Here is a 25,387-nt window from a genome sequence, read left to right as displayed (position 1 = left end):
GCGCAGCGATTAACTTTACTTAGTCATTAGACCAGGAAGTGCTAACCAAATCTTAGAAAAAGTGGTAGCCTGCCATTGTTGTTGTTTTTAGAGTATGCTCATTTAAGTAACTATTGGACTGCGCAAATTGAAATGATGCCACACACAGATAAAGCACAGCCAAAGTTTTGATAAATGTGAATCTTTTACTCCTTTCCCACCAAAATTAGCGTGTGCATGTGGGTTTTGCAAACACGGGTAAACCTGCTAAATGTAGGTGATTGGTTTCATTCCCACTGCAAGTGAATACACCACTGGAGCACAGGAGTCTGCCTACCCATCAGCTTTTTGTGTTTAGGAGGAGACGGATGATAGCCTAATTAGTGATTGCACATCATTGCATGTCAGTTAAGAAACCGGAATTACTTCATTTACCTTGGTATTATGTTCCCATCAAAGCCGATTGGGGCCAGAACTGATAAAAACCTTTGCCTACTGCAGAGTTGTTTGACCTCAGTGTCAAACACATTGTGATTGCATTAAAATGCCAGGTGTTCCCTTTTTTTGCAGTGGGAATGAGGCTTTGGAGGGCTTTTTTTTTTTAATTGAAATTTTGGTGACACAAAGCTGTTTGTGTTTAAACGAAACGCCAAAAGAGAAAAATATATATCTGTATATGTGTAGAAAGGGCTTGAGTGAAAAGGTCTTTTTCTTGGCATACATTTTTACACACCACAGTAGAAAAGCACAGGTGAGTCAATTAACAAAATAACTGGCTACGTTTAAATTAATTGATTCAGTTTCAGGATGTCAGTACTGCATATGCTGACTTACTGTCACACTGACATGGTTTACTGGGACACCTGAGTGCAAAAGATCCATCCTTAATGTTATCAGCAACACCTGTGCCTTCACTCAATGGCTGTTTATAGACATTATCGATCCGTTTTTAACCCTGATACTCAATTAACTGTCAGTTCGCGTGTGCACGCGCACGCACCTGGAAAGATCAGGCACCTGTAGGGCGCCGCAGAGGCAGCTGGGAAAGGATGTGACGTAGTCGGTTAATCCTCTTAGTTTAATTAGCTGAACCAGCAGGCCCCTCTCTGCGGCTCCTGTGACAGCGGAGGTTTCAGAAATCGATTTGCTTGAATGAGAAGTCAAACAGAAGCTCTGGGAGGACAAACTTTGAGCCGTCAAACAGTTTGAAGAGAGTTGGAGAAGGTCTTTGTCTCGTGCAGGATGCTGCCTCACCGGATGCTGTGGAGCGCGGTGGCGCGGCAGGTCGCTCCACGTCTGACCTACAGCACTGCAGCACAGCCGCAGGTAGGCCTGCACGCACACACACACACACACACAAACAAACAAACAAACAAACAAACACAAACACTACAGTATACATGCTGCAACACACAGACTGTAATATACATGCTGCAATATACTGTGAAACTCAGCACACTGGCCTACAATCCTACTTTCAGACAGCCATGCAAGTGTTTGGAACAAGTAGTTCCAGTACGAGTTTTTGGGTCACATAAGTAGATTATCCAGCAGAACTACAAAACTATTTTTAATTAGCAATTTTGGATTCATTTGTTTTGGGGCATAATTATTTTTGATAATTCTTTTTTGTAACATATTGTTATATATGATCACAGATTATAAAAGAGGTATATCTGATGATAATGTATTTAAATGTTTGCTGGACTTAAATATTATATAATATTTTTATGAAGTTGCAGAATATACCAGTTATTTCCACATTTCACGTACTGTAAAGTGTTGGCGTATTACCAAATGTGAGTCCCACAATTAATTAAATTAATTTGATTTTTCAGAATTTTGTTTTACTAGGTATGTTTGGTAACTGTGATGTTGTCACAAAGTGTTTTTAAATTTTTTTGCAATGTTGAAATTGTAACAGTTTATTTTTAAAAGAATGCGTTTTTAATTCTCCAAATTTAAACAATTCACAGAAATAGCCTGTACTAATTCACATGTTAATTAAAGATGCACATTTTCAAACTCGGAATAAAAATGTGCATGTATTGGAATGCGAAACAAAATATATGTGAGGCCTTTTACATGATCATCCACTTAAGGCATTAAACACATCTACTTCGTTTCATTCCTCATTCTCTCTGTCACCAGGTGAAACCAAAAAAGACCAAATTTGGCCCTCTGAATGATGAAGACCGGATATTCACCAACTTATATGGCCGCCATGACTGGAGGTAAAAACCTAAAAGGCAAAACCATTTCTCCCAGTCTGCAATGACCTGAATCTCACTTGTATGTCTCTCTCACTTTTGTCTATCAGACTCAAGGGATCACTCAAACGAGGAGACTGGTACAAGACTAAGGAGATCATACTGAAGGGAGCAGACTGGATCCTAAATGAGGTGAAAATCTCCGGGCTCAGAGGCAGAGGAGGAGCGGGCTTCCCCACCGGCATGAAGTGGAGCTTCATGAATAAACCCAGCGATGGCAGGTAGGAACAGGAGACACTTAAGCGTCACTGTCCACACCCGTAATGAGACTCCGGAGGTAGATTAGTGAATGAGTGTTTTCTTCTTATTTCCCGTGTCTTCAGGCCAAAGTACCTGGTGGTGAATGCTGATGAAGGGGAGCCAGGGACGTGTAAAGACCGTGAAATAATGCGTCACGACCCGCATAAACTAATAGAAGGCTGCCTGATCGCTGGGAGAGCCATGGGCGCTCGAGCTGCATACATCTACATCAGAGGAGAGTTTTACAACGAGTCGTCAAATCTGCAGGTACACAGAGGCAAGGATGGGATCATCAATCTATCGATGCTGTGTGATTCATCTAAGTGTTTGTGTCTGCTCTTCAAACAGGTGGCTATCATTGAGGCGTACAAAGCAGGGCTGATAGGGAAGAACGCCTGTGGCTCTGGGTTTGACTTTGACGTGTTTGTGATGCGGGGCGCTGGAGCCTACATCTGCGGTGAGGAGACGGCCCTCATCGAGTCTCTTGAGGGCAAACAGGGGAAACCCAGGCTCAAACCACCGTTCCCTGCAGACATCGGTAAGGTCAAAGCTTCACAGCCTCCCACATTATGTTTACTGTCCAGAGGAGAAATAACAGCCTTAAATTATGTCAGATTATTGGGTTAGTTATTTAAAATTAAGCAACAATAACTTTATTTATATAGCACCTTTTAAAAGCAGAGCTTACAAAGTGCTTTAAAAAACAATACATAGACTGCAATACAACAATAGAAAGCCAATCAGTCCTACTGAACACAAGCAAAGACGAAAGTAGGGAAGAGTTTGGATAAAATTAAATCAAGAGGACAAATAATGCAATGTGTCAGTATAAAATGAAACAAAGAAATAAACAACAACATTTAACAACAACAACAGAACAAAAACAATAGAACCACAAATAAAATAAAATAAATAAAACATAAATTAAAAAGGTAAAAGAAATAAAAAATAAAGATAAAAAGAAATTAAAATAAAATAAAAAAGTCATTATTGGGGTACAATACATGCAAAGTGAAATCTGGTCTGCACTTTCCAGAAGGCTAAATAGCTCGTACACTATCATAGAATTAAAAATATGTGATAGAAACCATAAACAAAGGCTTGCAACTTTCTATATGTAAATGCTCTGTGTATATATATCGGCCACCATCAATTTGAGTGTACCCAAAGTTTTGTCAGGCCAATCTCACCTCAGAAAGCTGAAAATAGTGCACCCAAACAGCACCTGACATCGCAGTTCCAGTTACATTGTGCATGTGTCATAACCCAAAGCTCCCATGAGGTCAAGGAGCGTGTCCCAGCCTCTTTTGAACAGCCTTGTATTTGTCAGGCCCACAGGAAGTGGGCGGGGCTTTGAAGTCAATTTTCATAGTGGCTGAACAGTGGAATTGTGCCGTCCCATTGAGCCCAAAAAAACTTTTTTCCATTGACTTGCATGGCAAATGAGATGTCTGTAAATTAGTGGATACAGCTACATGTTGGATATTTGAGCGCCACAACCTCCATATCATGATAAGCTTCACCATCGGGATTGATCCATTTGGTCTGATAATATTTGGAAAGTCTAGAGGGGCCCCACGATTGAATGAATTTATCCCCTTTAAAGTTAGTGAAGCGCCAAACTGGGAGGAGGCAGTTCGGCCGGAGTGGAACTTTTACTTTGTAAAACCTCAAGGAGCCATCTTTATTTATTTATTTTTTATTTCAATTTTCATTTGACTTAATTCAGGAAAAAAAAGTTGGAAACTTTCTCTGTATGATGTTGAACGTTTCAGTTTTGATTCAATATTTGCTAAAGACATTTGAAGAAAGTTTTGTGTTTTATATTGACAGAAAAATTTTTTTTTTTTATTGTAAATGCATTTTGGTTATCGTTCTCATTAACTATGTATAATTGGTATTGGTATCGGCCCTGAAAAACCAATATCGGTCGACCCCTGCATTATATACAGTCTGGCTGAGAGGTTTTACCTCGAGTCTGACATAATTGCTTCCTTTTCCACTCGCCAAATCAGGCAGTATGAGGTGTTCCCTGCGATTATAGTGAGAGGGAAGAGTCGGAGTTTCATGAGAACTTGGACGTTTGACAGGCTGACCTAGTAGGCCTACATATCAGAGACAAACGAGTTGTTCAAAAAGATTAATTTGTCCATTTTTGCCCATCACTAGTTTCCTGCTGGAGTTAATTGTGGTTTAGGAAACAGCTAAAGAAAGCTATATGGTAATCACAGCCCTTAAGTTATTATTCACTACATCATCTCTCTCCTTTCAGGGGTGTTTGGATGCCCGACGACAGTTTCCAACGTGGAGACGGTTGCTGTGGCACCAGCGATCTGTCGTCGAGGTGGAGCTTGGTTCGCCAGCTTTGGGAGGGAGAGGAACTCTGGGACAAAGCTGTTCAACATCTCCGGTCACGTGAACACGCCGTGTACGGTGGAGGAAGAGATGTCTATTCCTCTGAGGGAGCTAATAGAGAGACACGCAGGTGTGTGTGTGTACAGCTCCCCTCTGTGTTGATGTTGGTTTACTGTACGAGATGCTGACATGACTTCCTCTCTCCTCTTGTGTGATTGGTGCAGGGGGAGTGAGGGGCGGCTGGGACAATCTATTAGGAATAATCCCAGGGGGGTCCTCCACTCCCATCATCCCTCGGCACGTGTGTGATGATGTCTTGATGGATTTTGACGACCTGGTCCGTGCAGAGACGGCACTGGGAACCGCTGCCATCATAGTCATGGATAAATCGGTAAACAGATTTGTGAATAATGTACTAATAAAAAAAATACACAGCACCTTCAGTGATTTTACTTTGGAATGATAATCTGAGAATTGTACTTTTACTTTAGACTGATGTGATCCGAGCCATCGCTCGTCTGGTTGAGTTCTACAAACATGAGAGCTGCGGCCAGTGCACCCCATGCAGGGAGGGTAAGAAACCGCACACTGTATTTAACACGATATTCAACGTTACTATTTTAAAAAAAAAAAAAAAAACAACCAAATAACTCAAATTTCTTTTAGAAAAAGGAAACCTAAAAAAAAACGTCAAAGTTCAGAATTATTAGGAACATTGAAAAAAAAAAGATGATTAATTCAAATGATTTTTTTAATTAAAAAAAAATTAAAAATAAAAATAAATAGAAGAAAACAGTAAGTAAAGTAAGTAAAACCAAAACTACCTCCAAAACTCAGTTATTTAAAAGAGAAGGCTTAAATGTTTATCAATATTGTTGGCAATCATTTTTTGTCAATCGACTGATTCAGCTAATTACACACTGACAATTGTGCAAAAAACAAAACTTAAACATAACCCTAAAACCTAAAGAGTAAAGAGTAAAGTACTGATGAATTCTCTTCATGTGGATATTTGTCAGAGGAAGACCTGTGTTTGGTCGAAACATTGTTCAAAGTTTAGGTTGCTCTGATCTCTTTTTGAGTACTTTTATATTAATCATCCCGTTTTCTTTGTCTCCTCCCTCAGGAGTCGACTGGATGGATAAGATCATGTGGAGGTTTGTTAAAGGAGAAGCGGCAGCTTCAGAGATCGACATGATCTGGGAGCTGAGCAAGCAGATAGAGGGACACACCATCTGTGCTCTGGGAGACGGAGCCGCCTGGCCTGTGCAGGTGAGTGTTTTCTCGACCCTGCCAACACAGGAAGCTGCTAATGAAACACTGACTGAAGTTCAAACAAGCACTAATTTATATTTTAGCAGGTACATTTCACCCTCTATCCCTCTCACTGTTATCTGCAGGGACTGATCCGCCACTTCCGTCCCGTCATGGAGAGCCGCATCGCTCAGTATAACAAGAAAAACCCTCCAAGAGAGACCGGGATTGAGATGATGTGAAACTGTGCAGAGGTCCATTTTAACAGTAACTAAGTAACATCACATTATACTATACAACATTGTCTATAATATTTTTAACATAGATTTTAAAATAATGGTAATTCTGTACTGATAAAGAAAATTGCATGTTCTTCTCCTTAAAATGAAATTTCCTCCAAGTTTTAAAGTTATCATCATTGCAAATCCTTCACGGGCGACATGTTTTTCCAGGGTTTTCGTGTGAGGATGGGTGGTCTATTTTTGTACTATAAATTCTGCAGCAAGTTGAAGCAGTGAATTTATTTTGGCAGGCAGAACTGTGGACAGCTAATTGGCAGATGTGATGGACTTGCTTTCTGATTAAATGTGGCAGAACAGACTAATGAGGAAAATACACGTCATGAAAAATCACAAGCTCAAACACGGCAATAAATTAAGTTTATTTATTTCATAAAAGCATGAAATAAATTCAATAGGTTTACTACATATTAGTCCGACATAATCTGTACAAAAAGACCAGAATAGGAAAGAACGGAGTCAGTGACTTGGACAGGGAGAAAGGAAAGGAAAGGAGGTGACAAAGTACAAAAAGCTGTACTTTGGGATAAAAAAAAAAAAGAAAGAAAAGTGGTCAGTGACGTGCAACATCATTGCCTTGTGATATTATTTTATATTCACCTGGCGTAAAATCATTCCAAAATAACACTGGAGGCAGAAATCTGACCAGCTATACATCCACAAAATAGTTTGGAGTTTCAGTCCTGCAAATCTTCAAACTATAATGTGCGCACCAAAAGAAACACTTTTCCAAAACATTAGCACGTCCGTTTGGACCCAAGTACTAAAATAACGCTGCAACCAACATGTAGCTGTTAAGAGTCATCGGTGTGATGAAGGGTGATGGAAAAGACAGGCTCAGTTTGGGTGAACATCCCGTAAGACTCGGCACAAAGCACTGAGGGATTTTTTTCCTGTTTTTAGGGTGCCATCCAAAAAGGCATAGACTGCTGCTGTGGCTGCGTTTTAGGGCGAGGGGGTGGCGGAGGCGGGCAGCGATAGCCCGGTGTCCAGCCTGAGGAGGTGGAGGTGGGGGGTGCAGCTCCAGGGTTACCTGTCCCAGAGGCTTTTGAGGTTGAGTGGTCTTCCTCTTCGTCAGAGGAGTCGCCGGCGTACGCCACCAAACCTGTTTTCAATCTCTTCACTGGGGGATCTGAAAAAGGAAGAGGGGAGGTGGAAGAGAGGGAGAGCACGCACATTTTGGGAGAAAGGGAGAGAAATACAAGGAGAGAAAAAAAACAAAACCAAACAACAGCGGCAACATGTTTCAAACAGGACAGGTTGATTATTCCAAACACATTTTGGGAGAAACAAATAGTTAATAGATTTAAATCATAGTTTGTCAGCAGAGTAGAGGAGGGGGGGGCAGCCATTCGAAAGCCCCCATTGGTTGGTGGGGAGCGACAGTGTTAGGGCCGTCCGATCGAGCGGCAGGACAGCGTCACAGGACGAGTCGTGCCCCACCCCCAATCAGAATCCAGCATCACCCCAGAGATACATGGAAGAGAAGAAAAACACAGAGAAAAAGAGAAAAACACAAAAACAGGAGAGATTCTCGTTAGCGAGGAAAGCAGACCAACTGCAGACAACCCCAGACTGATGATGTCATCAGAACGGGACGGTAAGGTCGACTCGATTTATCTTTACAAAAGGACTGAGCCATGCACAAAAAAAGACGAGTCATAGCTCCGCCTCACTATGTGGTGTTTTCTAGTCACAGCAGCAGAATCCTGCAAGAATCACAGTGAGCATACGGCCCAATTCAGGTCAGTATTCGCCTAATGCAGTGGTGGAAGAAGTATTCCGTTTCTTTACTTTAGTAGACGTACTAATACCACACTGTGAAAATACTCTGTTAAAGTCCTGCACTTTTACTTGTAACAGTAAAATGGCACTTAAGCAGAAGTAAGTATAATCAAAAGAAGAAAAGAAATACTTAAAATACTAAAAATTAAAAGCACCTAATGTAGAGAATTAAAAAGAAACACCCAAAAAACTGAAAATTATTTTTTAAAAGTTGAGAAAAAAATACATCTCCACACCCTTAAATTATAAAAAAAAAAGAAACCCAACTCTAAATTATTTACAAAAAATAGGGGGAAAAAACACAGAAAAACAAAAGCAAATTCAAAGCTCAAAATTGAAAAAAAAGAAAAGAAAATTACTTAAATGTTTGGAAAAAATAGTTGCCAATGAATTTTCTGACAATTAGATAATTGATAAATCATCTTCTCATTCAGATGTTCTTGTATAAACTGTTTGGTAAAACAACATATTTAATGAAGCCTTTTTAGGTTTTTAGGTGAAAATCTTAATTTGTAAAGTAACAAAAGCTGTCAGATAAATGTAATGAAGTAGAAAGTACAATATTTCCCTCTGAAATGTAGTGGAGTAAAAGTATAAAGTGGCATGAACAGAAAATATTCAAGTAAAGTATGAGTACCTCAAATTTGTTCTAAAGCACAGCGCTTGAGTAAATGTACTTAGTTACAGTCCACTGCTGGTCTAATCTGCCATGAAAACTTCATTATTCAAATCCAAAGACATACAAGCATTTTGGGCCAACTTTGTGTCTCGATACATCTGCTCTGGCTTTATGTCACTAAAGTAAATACAAATTCAGACACAGTCTAGTGGCCCGGGAGAGGATTTACATTTACTTGCTGCAGCTCTGCATTAAGGCTGTGAACAGATCCAGGCTGAGCTTATAAAGAGTGCAGTCCACAGTCAGGAACTGTGGATTTGGATTTGGGCAGGGATTTGTCAGTCCACAGGATAATGCCCTTACCCACGGGGCCTTGCGGTGCCCTTCTCTCCTCCATCTTGGGTCTCACTCCATTCACAGGCAGCAGAGGCGGAGGCATTAGCTGCCGACTGGAGAACACAAAGAGAAATGGTGAGTTAACGACGCCTGCTGGCCTTCACACACGATTAACGTTTCATTAAAGGGGACCTATTTATGCTTTTGCTTTTCCACCAGTTACAGCGATGGAGGTTCATAGTTAACGTGGCCAAAGTCTCAAGTAATGAGGTATGAATATTTCTACTTTCGTGACAAGTTGAGCTCAGCTCTTGACAGATTTATGGATATGGTCATTTGCTACAGGTGCGTTACATTACAATCAATCAGTACCTAAATGCAAACGTCATGGAAACCTGTAGCTTTTTCCCATATTGTTTTTTCTCCCGATTACTGATCATATTCCTGTTGAAATTTTTAACAGGCAAAAGTGCCGCTATACTCTCGGGAAACACGTGATCTTGGTCCCTGATGTTGGTAATTTCTCCCAATTTTGGATCGTATTCCTGCTGACTGTGTTCAGCTGTGTTACTAAGATTTTACAGGCGATTTTTATGGTGAAAAAAGTGCTGCTAAACTTCATTACAGTTTTTTTCCCGCTGAAAGATGCGGAAGACCAGTAAAAAGTGACCAGGCAGAGCTAACTGGGCTTTTTCAAGAGGGGGGGCTTTAAGAGAAAAGTGCCAAAATGGAGAATTTTAGATAAGAAATGAAAAGGTTATCAGTTTTGTGATAAACTGCAGTGAAATTACTGAGCGTTAGCAGTGCCGTTCTACATTTCAATTATTTTTAAAAGCCATGTTTGACAACTATGCTTTGAAAAACTCATGGTAAATACAGCATCAACCAGAGTTAGCGACAGTCCAAAACCCAAAAATACAAATATGATCCTGAAAATGAGCAAAACAGGTCCCCTTTAATAAAATGTACAATGACAATAAAGATATTCAGTCTTTAATAATACAACTCTGGATTACCTGTCCCTCTCACTCGGTGGGCCGGAGGAACTCTGTGGTGGGGGTCCTGTACTCTCTGGGTTGCCCACGGGGAAGCCTGCACCTAAATTAGTCATATGAATGGGTCCATGCTATGAGCAGAAAAACACACAGGCGCGATTAGCAGACATCCTCTACTAAACCCTGTCCTGACATGCTAATATGGCTAATAAAATAATAAGTAGAACAATAAAAAAATCTGTATTTGTGAATAGCTTACCACAAGTCTGATTACTCTTAACTTTTTCCCAGACACTATGAAAGATGCTTAAAGCTTATCAGTATTAATAATACCTTTTACTCAAACTCCTTATTACCAGAAGAAAGACACAGGCAAGTGAACAACAGGAAACAGCACGCCATGCCATCTAAACCAATGTACGCTGAGCATTTGAAGAGAGGAAGGATGAAATGGTGGATAAATCACAGACAGTGAAGTAACAGAGCAGATAATGACAAGGACTGAATATGACTGGCTGATGAAACTAAGTGACACACACAGTGCACTCGGGTAAAAGCGTAGACGAACAAAAAAAAAAGGCAAAAATAAACAAGCGGGTCACAAGGGTTAAAAAAATAAAAGCCAGCAGACTTATGAGGCGTTGGAAATGTGGAAGAGCTGTTTATCACCTGGTATCCAAGCAGACCGCTGTTCCTCTCGTCTGGGACCTCCTCCGTGAAGCGTCTCTTCTGCGGCGGGTTGGCTGGAGCAGCAGGAAGTGGCGCTTTGGGCGGCGCTGAAGCTGATGGAGGAAAAGGTACAGGGGGAAGAGTCTGCAGAGAAGGAAAACATATTTTGAGTAAGTACTTTGCATTCTTTAAGAGTGTGGTTTTGATGGCTCGGTCCTACCTGTGGTGGCATAGTGCCCGAAGCAGGAGCAGGAACAGGGGCAGGAGCCGGTGCTGGGGCTGGCACCGGAGCTGGAGCTGGAGCGAGGGTGTGGGTAGGAGCAGGAGCAGGGACAGGAGTAGGGACAGGGACAGGGACAGGGGGGAGAGAATACTGAGGAGGCACTCCTGTAGGTGCTGCTGGGTGTATAGGAGGTGGGACAGTGTAAGGTAGAGAGACGGGTTGTGGCTGAGGTGGTGGTACAGGCATGGCGTAGCCTGGCTGGTATCCTGCAGGAGGGTAGTAAGAAGGCTGCGGAGGCATCCCGTTCACCATTGGGGGCTGTGCAAAGCCTGGAGGAGGGAGACAAAGGGATCAGGTCAGGCTTTTCCAATGACTTCAAATACATCTCTATTCAAACAGCTGTGTTTTGCCAAATCAAGCGATGAATCTGAACCACAGAGGGACAGGCGGCTGTACGGTACCTTGTTGTGTTGGCATCATAGAGCTCATTTGATTGAGGAAGCGAGAATACTCTGCGTGGACCTGGACAAAAAGAAACACTGTGAGCAAGGCTTGTTTGTACTTTAAGAAACTAAAATAAGAAAATGTACAATTGCACATTAATCATATTAAGACAACAGTAAAAACAAAAGTGTAACATGTCACTGCGTTATGGGAGAGAATGTTGTATAAACCTGCTATATAATAATTAGAGCTAATAAGTAGGGGTTGCAAAAGGGGTCGACCGATAGTGGTTTTTCAGGGCTGATACAAATTCTTACTAGTTTATAAGACTGATACCCGATATTTGGAACCGATATGCATTTACAATAAAAATGAAAGTCTTTCTGTCAATATTTACAATGTGTAATATGACAACCTCCAACACAAAACTTTATTTCAATGCCTTTAGCCACTGTTTAATAAAAACTGAGACTTTCAACGTCATATACAGCAAGTTCCTGGCAACTTTTTTTTGTAAAGTCAAGTGAAAATTAAAATAAAAAAATAATTATTTAAAATTGCTCCCTGAGGTTTTATGACGTAAAAGTTCCTCCCATGCTGACACTTTCTTTGCACTTTTTAATTAATTAATTTAATCGACTATCATTAAAATAAAACACAGATATTTGGCAAAATGCCAAGTATCAGCAGTATTGATATTTTGGTACAGATTAGTTCCAATTTCAATACAAATTATTTAAGAGCATTCATCCTTGTGGAAGCAAATACTTTTCAGTTTCTACCTTTTTGGTGTATTTTTATTAAGGAAGCTGTATGAAGATAATTTCAGTCAAACGTGGTCTAAATTTGTAGTGTAGAGAATACATACAGTTTTTTTATTTAATGTGTGCTGATATTTTTTATCTCAGTGGCACATCTGTAAAAGCTCACACCACTGATGCCATTCTGACCACAAGGAAGTGCATTTTTTTCCGCTTATTTTTGATACTCACTTTTAGCTTTGTTTGCCAGAGTCAGTTAGCAATGTGTTTGAGAGAGTTGCATGGTTTCAAATTTCAGACGTGTCTGGTAGTGATATTATTGATAATAAATGATAGACCATTTTTGGCTAAGGATATATTGTACCAAAGTTGATGTACATCCCTGAGTTTGCTTCAATCTGTGCAGGTGTTTTGACAGCTAGACCTCCAAAAACGCATGTAGTTTAGAGTTTCATAATCTTTTAATGAATATCAATTGTAATAAAAATGGAAATAAAAAGAAATTTAACAATAACAGGAAATTACTCACTGTCTGTAGCAGGTTTTCACACAAGGTTTTTGCCGCTGCAAGTCCTTCTGGTTTAGGATGACTGCAGATAAAACAGACTACATTTAGTTTTACTGAGCACACAACGCTGCAGAAGAAAACTCTGTGGCTAGGTTATATTTTTGCACAAGCAGGAAACATGTCTGAGATGCATCATAACATCTTAATCTTTCTTAATTTACAGGACAGCACCCACCTGATGTAGATGTACATGGGTTCAAAGGCCTCTCGCCCAGAGGCGGGCTCTAAACAGCCTGACCCTTTTCCTCGCAGGAAGACTTTGGCCCCCGTCTCCGCCTGAATGTGCTGCAGGTACGAACAGCCGGGGCCCTCGACCCGCTCTTTGACCACAAACCCCGGGATAGCGTGCTCTAGTCCCACAAAGATTTTATCTTGAACATAATGCATCTGAGAGGAGACAGACAAAGAAGTTAATACAAACATCCGCACAAAGTGTAAAATAAGCTTTTAATGGTATTCGTGTTCAGTTAATCAATGCATATTGATTCTGATCATGAGAAACAATTTCATTATTCATTTTCCGCAGTATCTATGAACCTGTACTAACTGCACTCACTCTTTCTTAATATTAATGTTCCCTACAGTCTTTGTGTTGTTCTCTGCCACTAACCAAAAAAAGTTGCCATTTTCATGTTACAGCCTTGTTATATTTATCTTTTTATACAAACTTGCATGTCCTCAATCTCAAAGTTTCCAAATGGTACTTGAAATGGTATCAAATTTCTTAACTTTTCAAGGTATTTTAAGTTTAAAATTTCAGTATTGTGAAAACACTACATGTTAGTATCATATTTCATGAGACGTAAAAGAGGAAAGTAAAGAGTCCTACCCCGGACTGAAAATGTGGTTTGTGGTGTGTGATGGGGGGCAGAGAGGGAGGAGGGGGGTTGTGCTGTTGGTAAACTGTGACTGAAGCTCCACTCGGGGTGAAGGGTGAAGAAGTTGATGAGGCAGTCGCAGCCTTCACCACACCGTTAGTTATGATCTCCTTGATTCTATTAACTGCCCCTGGAGAAGGAGGGAAAGAAACCATCAGTCTAATCACAAAATATATAAAGAAATACAATCATGACTTACTTAGAATAAAAGATACTGACTGTCGACGAGCTCTCTAGATTGTCCTTGGACGTGCAGATATAGAGGCCGATCCCTGTGTGCAAAGAGCAGAATAATTGTTTAATTTAAACTAATAAAAGCAGCAATGACTTATGATCAGTATCTGAAATCAGAGGCGAGAGAGGTCACCCTGGTAACGCTTTGCCCTTCTCCTCTGCCGTCATGTAGCGGCCTCTGGTTGAAACCGCAGCACCGCTCACTTTACTGATCTGCAGACAAACCAAACAAGGCAGAGTGCACGTCAGTGAGTCCTCCACGAAGCTTTTGATAACCTTTATTTTATGAGGTATGATTGTCTGTATTGCAACTGACCTCATCTTGCGTTTGTCCACGTGTCAGCAGATTCCGACAGGTGATCGGGACGTCATTGATCTCCACCTCGGCTACAACCAGGTCATCCTTTGCCTTTGTTGACACTGGAGGCTTCACACCTACAACCTGAGAGAGGAGGGGAGTCGAGAGATGAGTGAGGCCAATGTTACTAAACTGGGGCAAGAGACTAAACTAAAACCAATGTGATAAACACGGTTTAATTTTTCATAATATAAATGGTGATTCTGTTAAAGAAACATGAAAAAAACTCATTGAAGCAGGGTTAGGGTTTCTGGCACAACTTCACCTACTACCAAGGTGCACAGAGAAGGGACATACATGTGAAAATGTCAAAGCTTGTGGTAAATTTACTGTAATATGTGACAGAAGTACACCTTTTGCATTTTGTCCTGCATATTATTTGTGCTTATAGACACAAAGAACCTGCAACAAATAGCTTTGTGTGCAACAAAATAGTGCTGACTCTTGTAAATATTTAATCTTAAGAGAGTGGGAGATACTGCACCATCCTTACTATCAGCATTACTGTGGAGAAATACTTTTTAATCACAATAAATGATGCAGTCAAATTTCTCCCAGGCTGTTATCAGAAATGCTTGAAGTGTTGCTGGAAAATAACATTTTTGTTCACCTGCCACTGTGGCTGGTGCATTTCAAACTCCACCTGCCACTCAACAGATTACCTTTTTGTTTTTGGCTGGTGAGTGTAGAAAATCTAGCAGCTACTTGTATATTTTACCAGCATTTGGCATTTGCTAACTAAGCAGTTCAGAATCAGAACCACTTTATTGATCCCAGGGAGAAACTGTTGTTTGTTACAGTTGCTCTGATGCCAGCAAACAGAATTATAGCAAGCAGGAATATGAAAAACAGAAAATAGTAATACAGTCAAAGTAAACAATTAACACAGTATGTAAATATTTATAATAAAGTATGTAAATATGCTGCGTATGTAAGTGTAAAATATAAATGTAATAAATACGGTAATCGGCTATTAACATTACTATGTGAATATTTAAATTATAATATGGATAATGTGCTGAGTGTGTCAAGTTTGTAAAATGTAAAACTGTGCCTTATGCTTTAATGATACTGTTGAAACATACAGGTTTCAACAATTGCACTAATGTCACATATCAGAAAATGATCAAATGTGTTACATCATGTGGATTTTTATTGTATTGATTTCAATACAAAGATCGAGAAGGTGTGGCAATCTGGATCAAGATTGTTTTACAACACAGACATAATACATCCTGAGATGTTAAATGGATCACAGTACAGTATATATCGACATATTGCCCGCCTCTACTAAAATACTATGATGGTCCTGCATCAGAGCTAATGGAGTTCAAAACGATGACTTCATTAGAGACTAACCATGCATTTAATACGCTCCTTATTACCTTGTCAGGAGGTCCCGGGGTGCCTATCTGCGAGGGTTTGAGTTTGCCTTTAGCGACCAACATAGCATTGATCTTCGCAGCCACGGCAGCTGCAGCATCCAGAGCCCCGGTGGGTGCAGCCTCAGCCTCCCCCATCCCACCGGAGCCATTGCCCGGGCCGGGCTGGTCCCATTTACTGCGGCGGCTGGGACAACCGAAAAAAAACATAAAAGATAAATATATCACGAATAAGTGCAATAAAGGAGAACTGAAGTAAACTTTTGGTTTTATTGGCATTAACACTTATTGTTGGTGTTTTAGGTATTGAGCAAGAAGTAATGCTGGGACTTTTACGTTTTTATCATATGATTTTAGTATGTTGTGATAATTCGTGTAACGTCCACACAATGTTAGGCCACAGTTTTTTTTTAAATATCTTATACTGTTAGCTTATTACATGTAATAACAACACGGAGCAGCTCGATAACACTCCGCCATGATTGCATAAACTAGCTAACGGGAGTTAGCTAGCCGGCTAACAGAAGGCTTCTAGCTTAAAAACCACAATAAAGATGCAAAACAGCCAATTTTCACACACTCACCCGCCGTTTTGGGTTCCACAAAATGACATCAATATCTTGTCAAACAGAAAATTTCCTCTCAGTGTTAAAATAATTGTGGAAAAACCTCCCTTGACTTCGGCACAGTAGGCTGTACTGGTTGCTAGCCTCTGCTGCTACTGTACGTCCGTCTCTGTTTCCGCCTCCGGTTAATGTTGTTTCCTGGCGGTAAAACCACACGGCGGCGCCACATACCAGCACACATTTCTCATCATGGGCATCAGAAAGGTTCAGGTGTGGTGCTGCTGCCTCACCTGTCCCACCTTTCATCACTCCCGTGCCACCCTTGGCGAGTTTCTCCGGAGGAGGCATCAAAGTCTCCAGAGGAGGAAGACGTCTTTAGCTGCAGGACGTGCTTCAGGACAGGCAAGGTAAGTCTGAGAAAAGTTAAAATGTCTTTAACAATGCACAAAGTTTTGTCTCGTGTAACTTTTAAAGCACGTTAGGATTGTGTTTGTATGTTGATTTGTGCTGAGACTCCTGACGTTTTTGACACACGGGTTTTATTGGTTGTGCCACTCAAATGCAAGCTAGCTTTTAGCTAGTTTGACTGCATGATGCCATGTTTTTTTTTTAGGTTTTACAACCCGTCTGAAGCTGAGGTAACCCACTATTTACCTTTGGACTTAATGTAGGCGACATAGTTTGTTTAATCATACAAAAATCTCTTTTTAAAGGGCTTTCGCAATCATTGAGGGAGTTATCACAAACAGCGTGTTGACGCGGAGGAAGGGAAAACAATCAATACAGCATAGTATCGCGATATTTTGTTTGGCAATTTTGCCCACTATCGACTTTTCTTTTCTTTCTTTTACAGATTATTAAAACTTCAAACGTTGGCAGCCTACAAGAATAAGAAATCAGCTGTTTTTGCAGTCAGCTAGATTCAGTTAGCTGTAATAAAAATGACTGAAGTCAGAAACTTAAAAAAAAAAGTCATCTTGGATAAAACAAAAGTTAAAGTTTTCCTTTAGGGACATAATTTTGAGCTTAAAAAAGGGCAATATGTTAAAATATATAACATCATAAATTTTTACAATACTCAACATATCACAGAATGTTTAAAAATGCAGTAATACTGTTTTGTGACTTAAGTATCGTTATAATATCGTATTTTGGGACCTTTGTAGGACTTTTGTGAAATAATGTGATGTCAGGCATTTGTGCAATAACCCTGTGTAGGGCATCTGTGCAGTTACTATGTGGAGGGCACTTGTGCAGTAATTTTGTATAGGACTTTTGTAGGGATGTCCAAACCTTTTTGAATGGGTGCCAGTTGCTTCTTGCATTATATAGGTTACTGATTAAAATAATGACATACAGCTTAGACAAATGCAATCGTTTCAAATTCAGTTGAACAAATTTGAAACCTCTGAAAGTGGCGGCCCTCGTTGTTGAAGATGTTACGCTCCTTATTTGATTGACTGCTTGTTTATGGTCTCTTTATGAAAACACACTAGTTCTGCGTAGTTTCTACTAAATGCTGAGCGATCTTGATAAACCAGTATCATGTGGTGGGCCACTTGCAGTATGTTTTGACAGACAAGCCAAGGGCCAGTCTGAGGGCCAAAATTGGCCCTCAGACTTGACTGACTTGATTTTTCACAAATTATCTGTCTATATGGATGTAATGACAATTTCAGCAAATATGAGAAAAAGTTATTTTGATAAAAGTTAACAACTGAAGCTTTATTGCTACTGGAGAAAGAATTTAAATTGTCTAGACATGAAATGTTAATTTACAGCAGGATATAGGTATTTATAGATTTCAGTCATTTCATTTGTGATGGTGCTGCACACCAGTATGTGGAACAAGAATAGCCAAAACTCATTGCTGTCACCTGAGAAAACATGCAGCACAGCTGTCAGAATATAATTATGAGTCTGGACAACAGATATTCAACCCCAGACTGGCCCCCAGACTAGACTTTGGACATACCTTTTCCAGGGCATCGTGCAGTGCTCTTGCAGTATAGATCTGGGAGTTATACTGTATGTTAATTTTAGTTTGAGTGCACATGTTTGTGTCGCCTTCCCTCGAATGTTCAAGACAGATTTCTCCTAAGAGAAACAATAATATCTAATCTAGTCTAATTTATTCTCTGGTGATTTCCACTCTTAATGTTGACTTGTTGGAAGATAGATGTATTTTGGCAAGTTTAGCTCATCACGACACTAGGAAGTCAAACAAAGAAAAACAACAATTTTCTGGGCCAAAATGACAAACTTTAATAGGGCCAGTATACATAATGATTGATTCACAGCATTTTAATGTGACTTGCAGGCTTTGCCTATCTTTTGATCTGTTGGTCACCTTTAACAAGACTACAAACCTATTAACCGTTCAACTAAAGGTGGTTGAAGGTTGCCCAAGTTGTACGCTTGCAGTATTCTTTGCGATACAACCTCGCCTTAACGTTAACCCAACATCCTGTGCAGATACGGACCGCAGCGTCGTGCCTGTTGGCTCCCAGGCTGTTCTGATGTTCTGGGTTTCACAGAGTCACTGTGCACTCAGGTACAGGTGTTCAGTTACTGACCACCCAGGAGCTCGGAGACACGGCCAGGAGGTGCAGGTTACTGTGGAAGGTGAGAACGCCGTGTGGGGGCGACATGGATCAATAGATTGAACAACCAGCAGCCCTCGTTGAATTTCTTTTGTTCTTTGTTGTGGAGTGTTGACAGCAGTCTGCAAAACGTTTGATTAGGATCGAGGTTTGTTGTACACGAGAGAGGAAATGCCTTCTTCTAAAAGGCTCGGCATTCGTTTTCAATCACAACACCGGCTTTGTTCGTGCTCATCTATTAGGACTGAGTGGTTTTTTTTTTTGGTTTTTTTTTTTCTAATTCAGAAGTGGAAGAAACGGATTATTTTCAGTTTTTGTACGGAAATTAAGCTGCCCCCTCGTGAATATATTTAATGGTTTGCAATTATGTAGTTGATTTAAGGGATTTGATCATTTTGAAGACAATTTCAGTAAGCAGTACAAGTTTAAAGCATTTTCTTTTTTGGTCATTTAGATTTTTAAATTTCAAATTAATTACCGTTTATCCAGTAATACCCAGATTGTTCTAAACTTTACTTTTTGTCGCTTCATTTTCTGATTTTACTTATTGCACCTTGTGACTTGACCACTTGAACAGTCACTCAGCTGTGCAGTAATTCATAAGTTTTGTTTACAAGTCATGACTTTTGAGTTCTTTAAAACTTTGTATTTCACCTTTACAATCATCTAGTTTGAACTTTCTCTTTCAAGTATTTTAAATCTCATTTAATTCTAAGTAGATTTTATGATAAGACAAAGTATTAATTAAGTTACAGTTGTGTGGGACTTTGAATTAATATTTCTAGCACTCATCAAATTAAAACTCTTAATAGGGCTGGTGAGCTTTTTTACAACGTTGAGCCCTCAGGACGGGAGGTGTCCTCCCCTCTGGGGATGGGTCAGTTACTGAGCCACCTGAGCTGGAAGTTCAGCCGGTACAAAGACAGACACGTGCAGCCGGTTTTAGCAGCAACTGTTTTCACATGGCAGGAGGATAAAACAACTTTATTTAACAGCTAAACAGCAGTTTCTGAAAAAATATTAAGACGAGAAATAGGCAATGCAGTAACAGAATCTGGATTCGTATTAGATCAGCGCTGCCTATCTGAAGACGGTTCATCTGTATGGATGTAGTGACAGTTTCAGCAAATATGAGAAAAAGTTATTTTGAGTTAACAACTGTAGCTTTATTGACACTGGAGAAAGAATTTAAATTGTCTAGGCATGACATTTTAATTTACAGCAGGATATAGGTGTTTATAGATTTTAGTTATTACATTTGTGATTGTTCTGCACACTGATATGTGGAACAAGAATAGCCAAAACTCATTGCTGTCACCTGTGAACACATACAGCACAGCTGTCAGAATATAATTATGAGTCTGGACAATAGATATTGAACCCTTGTATCAAATGTTAAGGCTTGTCTGTGGGTACCGTCCTCCTTCTGTCTTTGGTTAATTGGCATTATTATGAGACTGAGTGTTTATTTTTTTGAAAATGCTTTGCTTTATTCTTTAATGTGGAGTTGTGAGGAACAGAAAGGCAGATTTGTGACAACAAACTGTCTGAAGTGGAGTTGAACGTGGCAGAAGTAGCAGTGGTTGGTTTAGAATATGAAGTTTGTTCCTATATTTCACCTCCAGGTGGCGCTCTAATTCTAAACACAGGCTCAGCCTTTATTCTCAGATAAGGAAGAGATTGTGATGCTACATCTGCATTTGTAACTGTTTGGCCAAACCAGTTTATTCTTAAGGCCTTGACTGAACTACCTAAACTTGGCTTTTTACTTTGACACTACTGAATGAAAGAAATGCATGTTTGGCACAGCAAGCAGGTAATCCATCCAGATACTAGTTTGTTAGTATTAAAATACATAACGGCGCTGCAACTAACAGTTATTTTGATTATTGTTTAATCTGTATTTTTAAAACAGGATTTTTCGATAAATTTCATAGTTTAAAAAGTGTCAGTAAATGTGAAAAAAATAACATTTTCTAATGACAGAAATTATGTTGAGTTGATTTCTTTTTATATAGTACTTTAAAATGTCTTGTTTTGTCTGACAACAGTCCAGAACCCCAAAATATTAAGTTTCTGATTACACAGGACCAACAAAAGTTTTCACATTTGAAGAGCTTGAAGTGGGTAATGATTATTTTTTTTCTTGAAAGAAAATAGGCAAGGTAGGGCAGCTTTATTTGTATAGCACATTTTATTTAACAGGGCAATTCAAAGTGCTTTACAGAGCAGAATATAAAATGCATGAAAATATAAAAACATAATAAAAGATACAGATTTACAATAAAAGAGTAAAGAGATAAAATATAAAAGGTAAAGTTGATCACGAAATTAATTAAAAATTAAAAAAATAAAAAGCACCATTGAAAATAGAAAAAGTGCAGATGAGCGATGCAAAGATAAAAAAAAAAAATTAAAATAATACAAAATCAAGTTTAAAATATGTTTGCAGTGTAAAAAGGGAACATTTAAAATAGTTAAAGCTTATTTTAATATAATTATTTTAATTATGTACTTATATTTACTTATACATAATCGTTATCAATGGCTTTTGTTCCAATTCTGACTATTGTCATGGAAATTCACAATGTCCTTCCTCAGCCATGATCTTAGTGTGTGGACAAACCATGGGGTTCAGATAAGTAAAGTGTGATAGGGTCAGAGGTCGGGGGAGCTTTGACGCCTGACACGGATGACTGTTTACGGTCAGCGAGGTGGAGGCGGCAGCAGGGGAGCAAAGAGACACGGTGAAACACAGGCAGAGGGAGAAGGAGCGAGAGGGGCAGACATGCCATATTTACTGTCTTTCCTAGTAAGAGCCCATGTGTGAACCGTAATGTGTATGTCGGTTGATGTAACCTCCGGCCCTCAAGGCACACAATCCCAGGTCTCGCCTGATCATGGCGGCTGACACAGAGGTGTGAAGGCAGGGGACGTGATGAGGAGGAGGGCGCCTCATGGTGGGGCTGCCATGGGTTGAACAAAGAAACCCTGTGAGCTCCGAGGTTTCAGTGTTTGCTGTCAAACCAGCAATTACAAACAGTTTTTTTAATACTGTGTTGACTACATGTGCGGGTGTCATAAAACTTGAATACGTTTGTTTTAGGGCTGGGCGATAGGGAGAAAATCAAATATGACAACATTTTGGACCGAATACCTTGATATCGTTATGTGTCAATATTGTGGCAGACTATTGGTGCCCTCATAAAATTAACACTATGAGTTTTTTGATGAATACTCATCAGTAGTGTGGATATAATGACTAATACTCTTTTTTAAACTAAAATCAGCAGGGTTTTTTAAACACAGCCAAACCTACTAAAAGTAGGCTGTAGAATCTGTTCCTCTTGCAGCAGACCAGTATACCTTTTTTTTTGTTTTTTTACTTCTGTGTCACGTTCGGACGGGATAAGACACAACACCGGAAAAGGGGTTAGTGAACAGTAGAAAGCAGCATGGAGGCCAGTGAAAATGTTATGGCACTTACTGCTTTTTTATATGTTACTTATTCCGTCTGTTTGAGCGCTACTTCGACAGAGACGGACGGTATATGGTGGTGGCCCGTTATTGCATCTCGCTGGCAAGGGGCTGAAATAAGAGCGTTCAACCAGGTGTTGTATTTCCATCACTGCTGATAAATACCCACGACCACTGCAGAGTCATGTGACGCAAATGCTGATTGTTACCTTTCCCACTAAATACAAAAACTAGATCTTAGTGGGTGTTAGTGCATATAATATCGCCAAATTGCCCAGGCCTAGTTTTTCTTTTATATATACGCTGATGTTACAGATGTTGAAAGCTGGAAGTCATGGTTTGAAGGTAATTCTGGGATGTTTTAGTAAGACCTGAGAGTTCATCTTCTTGCAAAAACTTGTTGTGAAAGTCATAAACGCTAACGTCATATAAGGTGAGGCCATAAAGAGGAATAAGACCGTAGGCAGAAAGAGTGGAGGGGACAAGAAGTGATTGAGAGAGGGAAAACAGATGGGGAGATTGAATTTTAGAGGAGAGCAGGCGGAGGAGGAGTGCGAAGGGAATCTTTTTTGTGTATGTCTGGAGAGAATGGGAGCCTCTTATACGCCTCACAGCGTGAATTTGGCCCGGGCTGCGGGCCCGTCTCGTCTACACAGCGGGGTGCTTTCCTGAGTGGGCTGCCCAGGGGAGGGGCACCTGCAGCAGCCTCAAACACTGGTCAAGAGGAGAGGCGGGGCGAGGGGTGCCGGGATGGAAAGATGCTTGGTGGTTCCAGGAAACGGACATGTGCTGGATTCATGAAATCCTCAGGTAGAACAGAGCGACGCTCGCGAACGAAAATATTCGTCCTGGTGTTTTCCCCCCGTGAACTATAGAGTAGAGCCGCAATCTCAGGATGAAATCAAAAACTTCTGTTGCGCAGGAGAACAAAAGTTATGATTGGAGCAAGTCGGCCGGCGCTGGCAACCACCAACATAAATAACACAAAGTTTATAGATCGACCAGCCTGCCAACTGAGACAATATTTTCCATCCATTTGGTTGGCTTGACCAAACACCATGTATTTGAAGTTTATCAAACACTCAGTCATCCCCGCAGACCTGAGGGAGGACTTAATCATCTCATATATTGAGTTTTAGAACATGCGGACACCCAAAACCCGTCCACGGTGCAGAATCTGAAAACTGAACAACAAGCTCTCTGTGCTTTAATATCCACACTGCTGCTAAGTGTCCTTTTTGGAAAAGTTTCATTACTGCTCAAGCTACACCCTCCATCTTTTGTCATTTTGGTATGACCCAGGGGTCCAAAAAATCACCAAGTCTCATGTGAGGGCTCACAATTTCAAATGTATTCGGAGCTGGCGCTTTGTCCGCAAGAAATTCCATTTAAATGGACAAATGTGCTGAGAGGGCCTCAGTTGTCTGTGGAAGGTGGATGGATATTACATTAACTTCACAACAGAAGCGCCTCCTGTGGTGTGACCGCACAGGGCTCCGGATAATAACTGCAGTGGGAACGTTATGCTCAGAGGTAGCCAGCACAGGTAAATGGAAACACATGGTGGGCAGTATAGACTACAGAAGGCTTCAGAAATAACGGCATCACAGTGCAGAGAAACGCACAAGCTGCCTGCAAATGCTTTTGGTATGTGTCTCCGTAACCTGTTGGTATTACCAACGCAGCTTCTGCTGCAGCCCTCGGGGGTTTCTTCTTCTCAGTTAATGGTTCTGCATGTTTGCACTTTATGTGCAAATAAATAAACCCTCTTTTTTAGTTTTCCTTACACAATTCAGGTCTCATTTAACATGGAATCACACAGAAGTTATTGCATGTCAAGTCAAAACACAGTTAAACAGTTAATAGAGCTTAATGGTCCTTCTGTATGATTTGGGTGCACAAAGAAAAACACCATTAAATTTAATTAAAAATTAAACAGTCACTGCCACTTCTTTATCTGCTCTCCCCGTACTCTGTATCAACATTTCATCCAGGCCTGAAATATTTTTCAGAATCGCTTCTCTTGGAGGGCGGTATTGCAGATTTAAAACGTGTTGATTTGAAGTTTTATTTTTGTATTAATAATATACAACAGTTGATTTGTTTTTTATAAACTTGTCTCGGGTTTTCTGCTGTGCAAATTTAAATGAATTTTAAATCTAAATGTAAAGAAAAAAGCCTCCTCATGAAATTGTTTAATGGAACAATTTGGCCAATTTAGGCTCATGTTTTATTAATGGTTCATTTATTCATGGGTTTGTTTACTCATTCGTAAAGAGGTTTGCACTATTTGAGGGAAAGATGCAAACATCAGTGGTTATATAAACCCAAAATTATGTCCACAAATAATTTGTTTTGTCCACAACTTAAAGATATTCTGTTTACTCTCATAGAGGAGTAAAGAAACCAGAGAACAACCATATTTAAGAAACTTGAATTTAGAAAATTTCTTTTTTTTTCTCATAAAAAATATGGAAACCAATGAATTTATTATCAAATTAGTCGCTGATTAATTTAATAGTGGACGACTTATCGATGATTCATTGCAGCTCATCTCAAATCTGTCCTGACCTTTTATTCTGAAGCTGCTGCCTGTATTTTAGTGAACATTTTTCCTTAATCCTCGGCTGTCCCTTTTTAAAGCCTTTTAATTTTCAATAGAAATAAGCAGAATAAAGCAGGAAATTAACAAATAATGTAGAAATATTGGAGATGATGTAACAATAGTCCCCTGTTGGACTTGGAACCGGGGCCCTTACAATCACATGGCCAGCATCTCTGACCCCTCGACCTCAAAGACGCCCCCCCCCAAAATAACACCATGTTTCTGACCAGAGCGCCATGCTTGTATGATACCACCCCGCCCCCTTTTTCCTCACTCCCTTTCTGTTAAACAACAATATTTGCTCATCTGCGTCAAAGAGCAGCAGGGTCTGCGATACAGCACAGTGCAGCCTTTGAGTCAGACAGACAGAGACGGGCCGCTGCTACAGGGAGACACGCAGACACCAGCCAGCGAGTGTATACACAAGAACGGGGAAGACCTTCCAGAGTCACTGACATGCTGACACAGACACACAAACAAAAGTATG

General features: G+C 40.1%; 2 protein-coding genes across 3 annotated transcripts; one reads left to right on the top strand and one right to left on the bottom strand.

Moving 5' to 3' along the window:
* The first annotated feature begins 1,079 nt into the window (after positions 1-1,079).
* On the top strand, positions 1,080-7,196 carry LOC121955411 (NADH dehydrogenase [ubiquinone] flavoprotein 1, mitochondrial-like). The gene is made up of 10 exons (XM_042503357.1): positions 1,080-1,305; positions 2,131-2,213; positions 2,300-2,470; positions 2,573-2,756; positions 2,838-3,027; positions 4,762-4,974; positions 5,069-5,235; positions 5,336-5,417; positions 5,971-6,116; positions 6,245-7,196. Exons 1-10 carry the CDS (start codon positions 1,222-1,224, stop codon positions 6,338-6,340), a joined length of 1,416 nt encoding a protein of 471 aa, XP_042359291.1. The 5' UTR covers positions 1,080-1,221; the 3' UTR covers positions 6,341-7,196.
* On the bottom strand, positions 6,741-16,369 carry LOC121955410 (KH homology domain-containing protein 4-like). 2 transcript variants are annotated; one of them, XM_042503356.1, is made up of 14 exons: positions 16,234-16,369; positions 15,653-15,836; positions 14,226-14,351; positions 14,043-14,122; positions 13,895-13,947; positions 13,627-13,805; positions 12,973-13,184; positions 12,759-12,819; positions 11,486-11,546; positions 11,022-11,353; positions 10,802-10,945; positions 10,154-10,263; positions 9,165-9,250; positions 6,741-7,529 (listed from the first exon to the last, which is right to left on the bottom strand). In XM_042503356.1, the coding sequence occupies exons 1-14, from the start codon at positions 16,260-16,262 to the stop codon at positions 7,297-7,299; spliced, it is 1,890 nt and encodes a 629-aa protein (XP_042359290.1). In that variant the 5' UTR covers positions 16,263-16,369; the 3' UTR covers positions 6,741-7,296. The 2 variants fall into 2 exon arrangements, 1 of the variants encoding a protein (XP_042359290.1); XR_006106631.1 differs by having other exon boundaries at positions 7,517-7,529; positions 10,154-10,235.
* Positions 16,370-25,387: the final 9,018 nt, after the last annotated feature.

The sequence above is a fragment of the Plectropomus leopardus genome, chromosome 16 (assembly GCF_008729295.1).
Source record: "Plectropomus leopardus isolate mb chromosome 16, YSFRI_Pleo_2.0, whole genome shotgun sequence".
Classification (NCBI taxonomy): Eukaryota; Metazoa; Chordata; class Actinopteri; order Perciformes; family Serranidae; genus Plectropomus; species Plectropomus leopardus.
The sequence above is the reverse complement of the archived record's forward strand: the minus strand, read 5'-3'. Positions and strand labels throughout refer to the sequence as shown.

Excerpts from the sequence above, each read along its gene's own strand:
- LOC121955411 (XM_042503357.1), top strand. The coding sequence starts at position 1,222 with ATGCTGCCTCACCGGATGCTGTGGAGCGCGGTGGCGCGGCAGGTCGCT. Across the intron at positions 1,306-2,130 it reads GCACTGCAGCACAGCCGCAG|GTGAAACCAAAAAAGACCAA; the intron begins GTAGGCCTGCAC and ends CTCTGTCACCAG. Across the intron at positions 6,117-6,244 it reads GAGCCGCCTGGCCTGTGCAG|GGACTGATCCGCCACTTCCG; the intron begins GTGAGTGTTTTC and ends TGTTATCTGCAG.
- LOC121955410 (XM_042503356.1), bottom strand. The coding sequence starts at position 16,262 with ATGTCATTTTGTGGAACCCAAAACGGCGG. Across the intron at positions 14,123-14,225 it reads GTGGACAAACGCAAGATGAG|ATCAGTAAAGTGAGCGGTGC; the intron begins GTCAGTTGCAAT and ends GTTTGTCTGCAG. Across the intron at positions 10,264-10,801 it reads GCGGTCTGCTTGGATACCAG|CATGGACCCATTCATATGAC; the intron begins GTGATAAACAGC and ends TTCTGCTCATAG.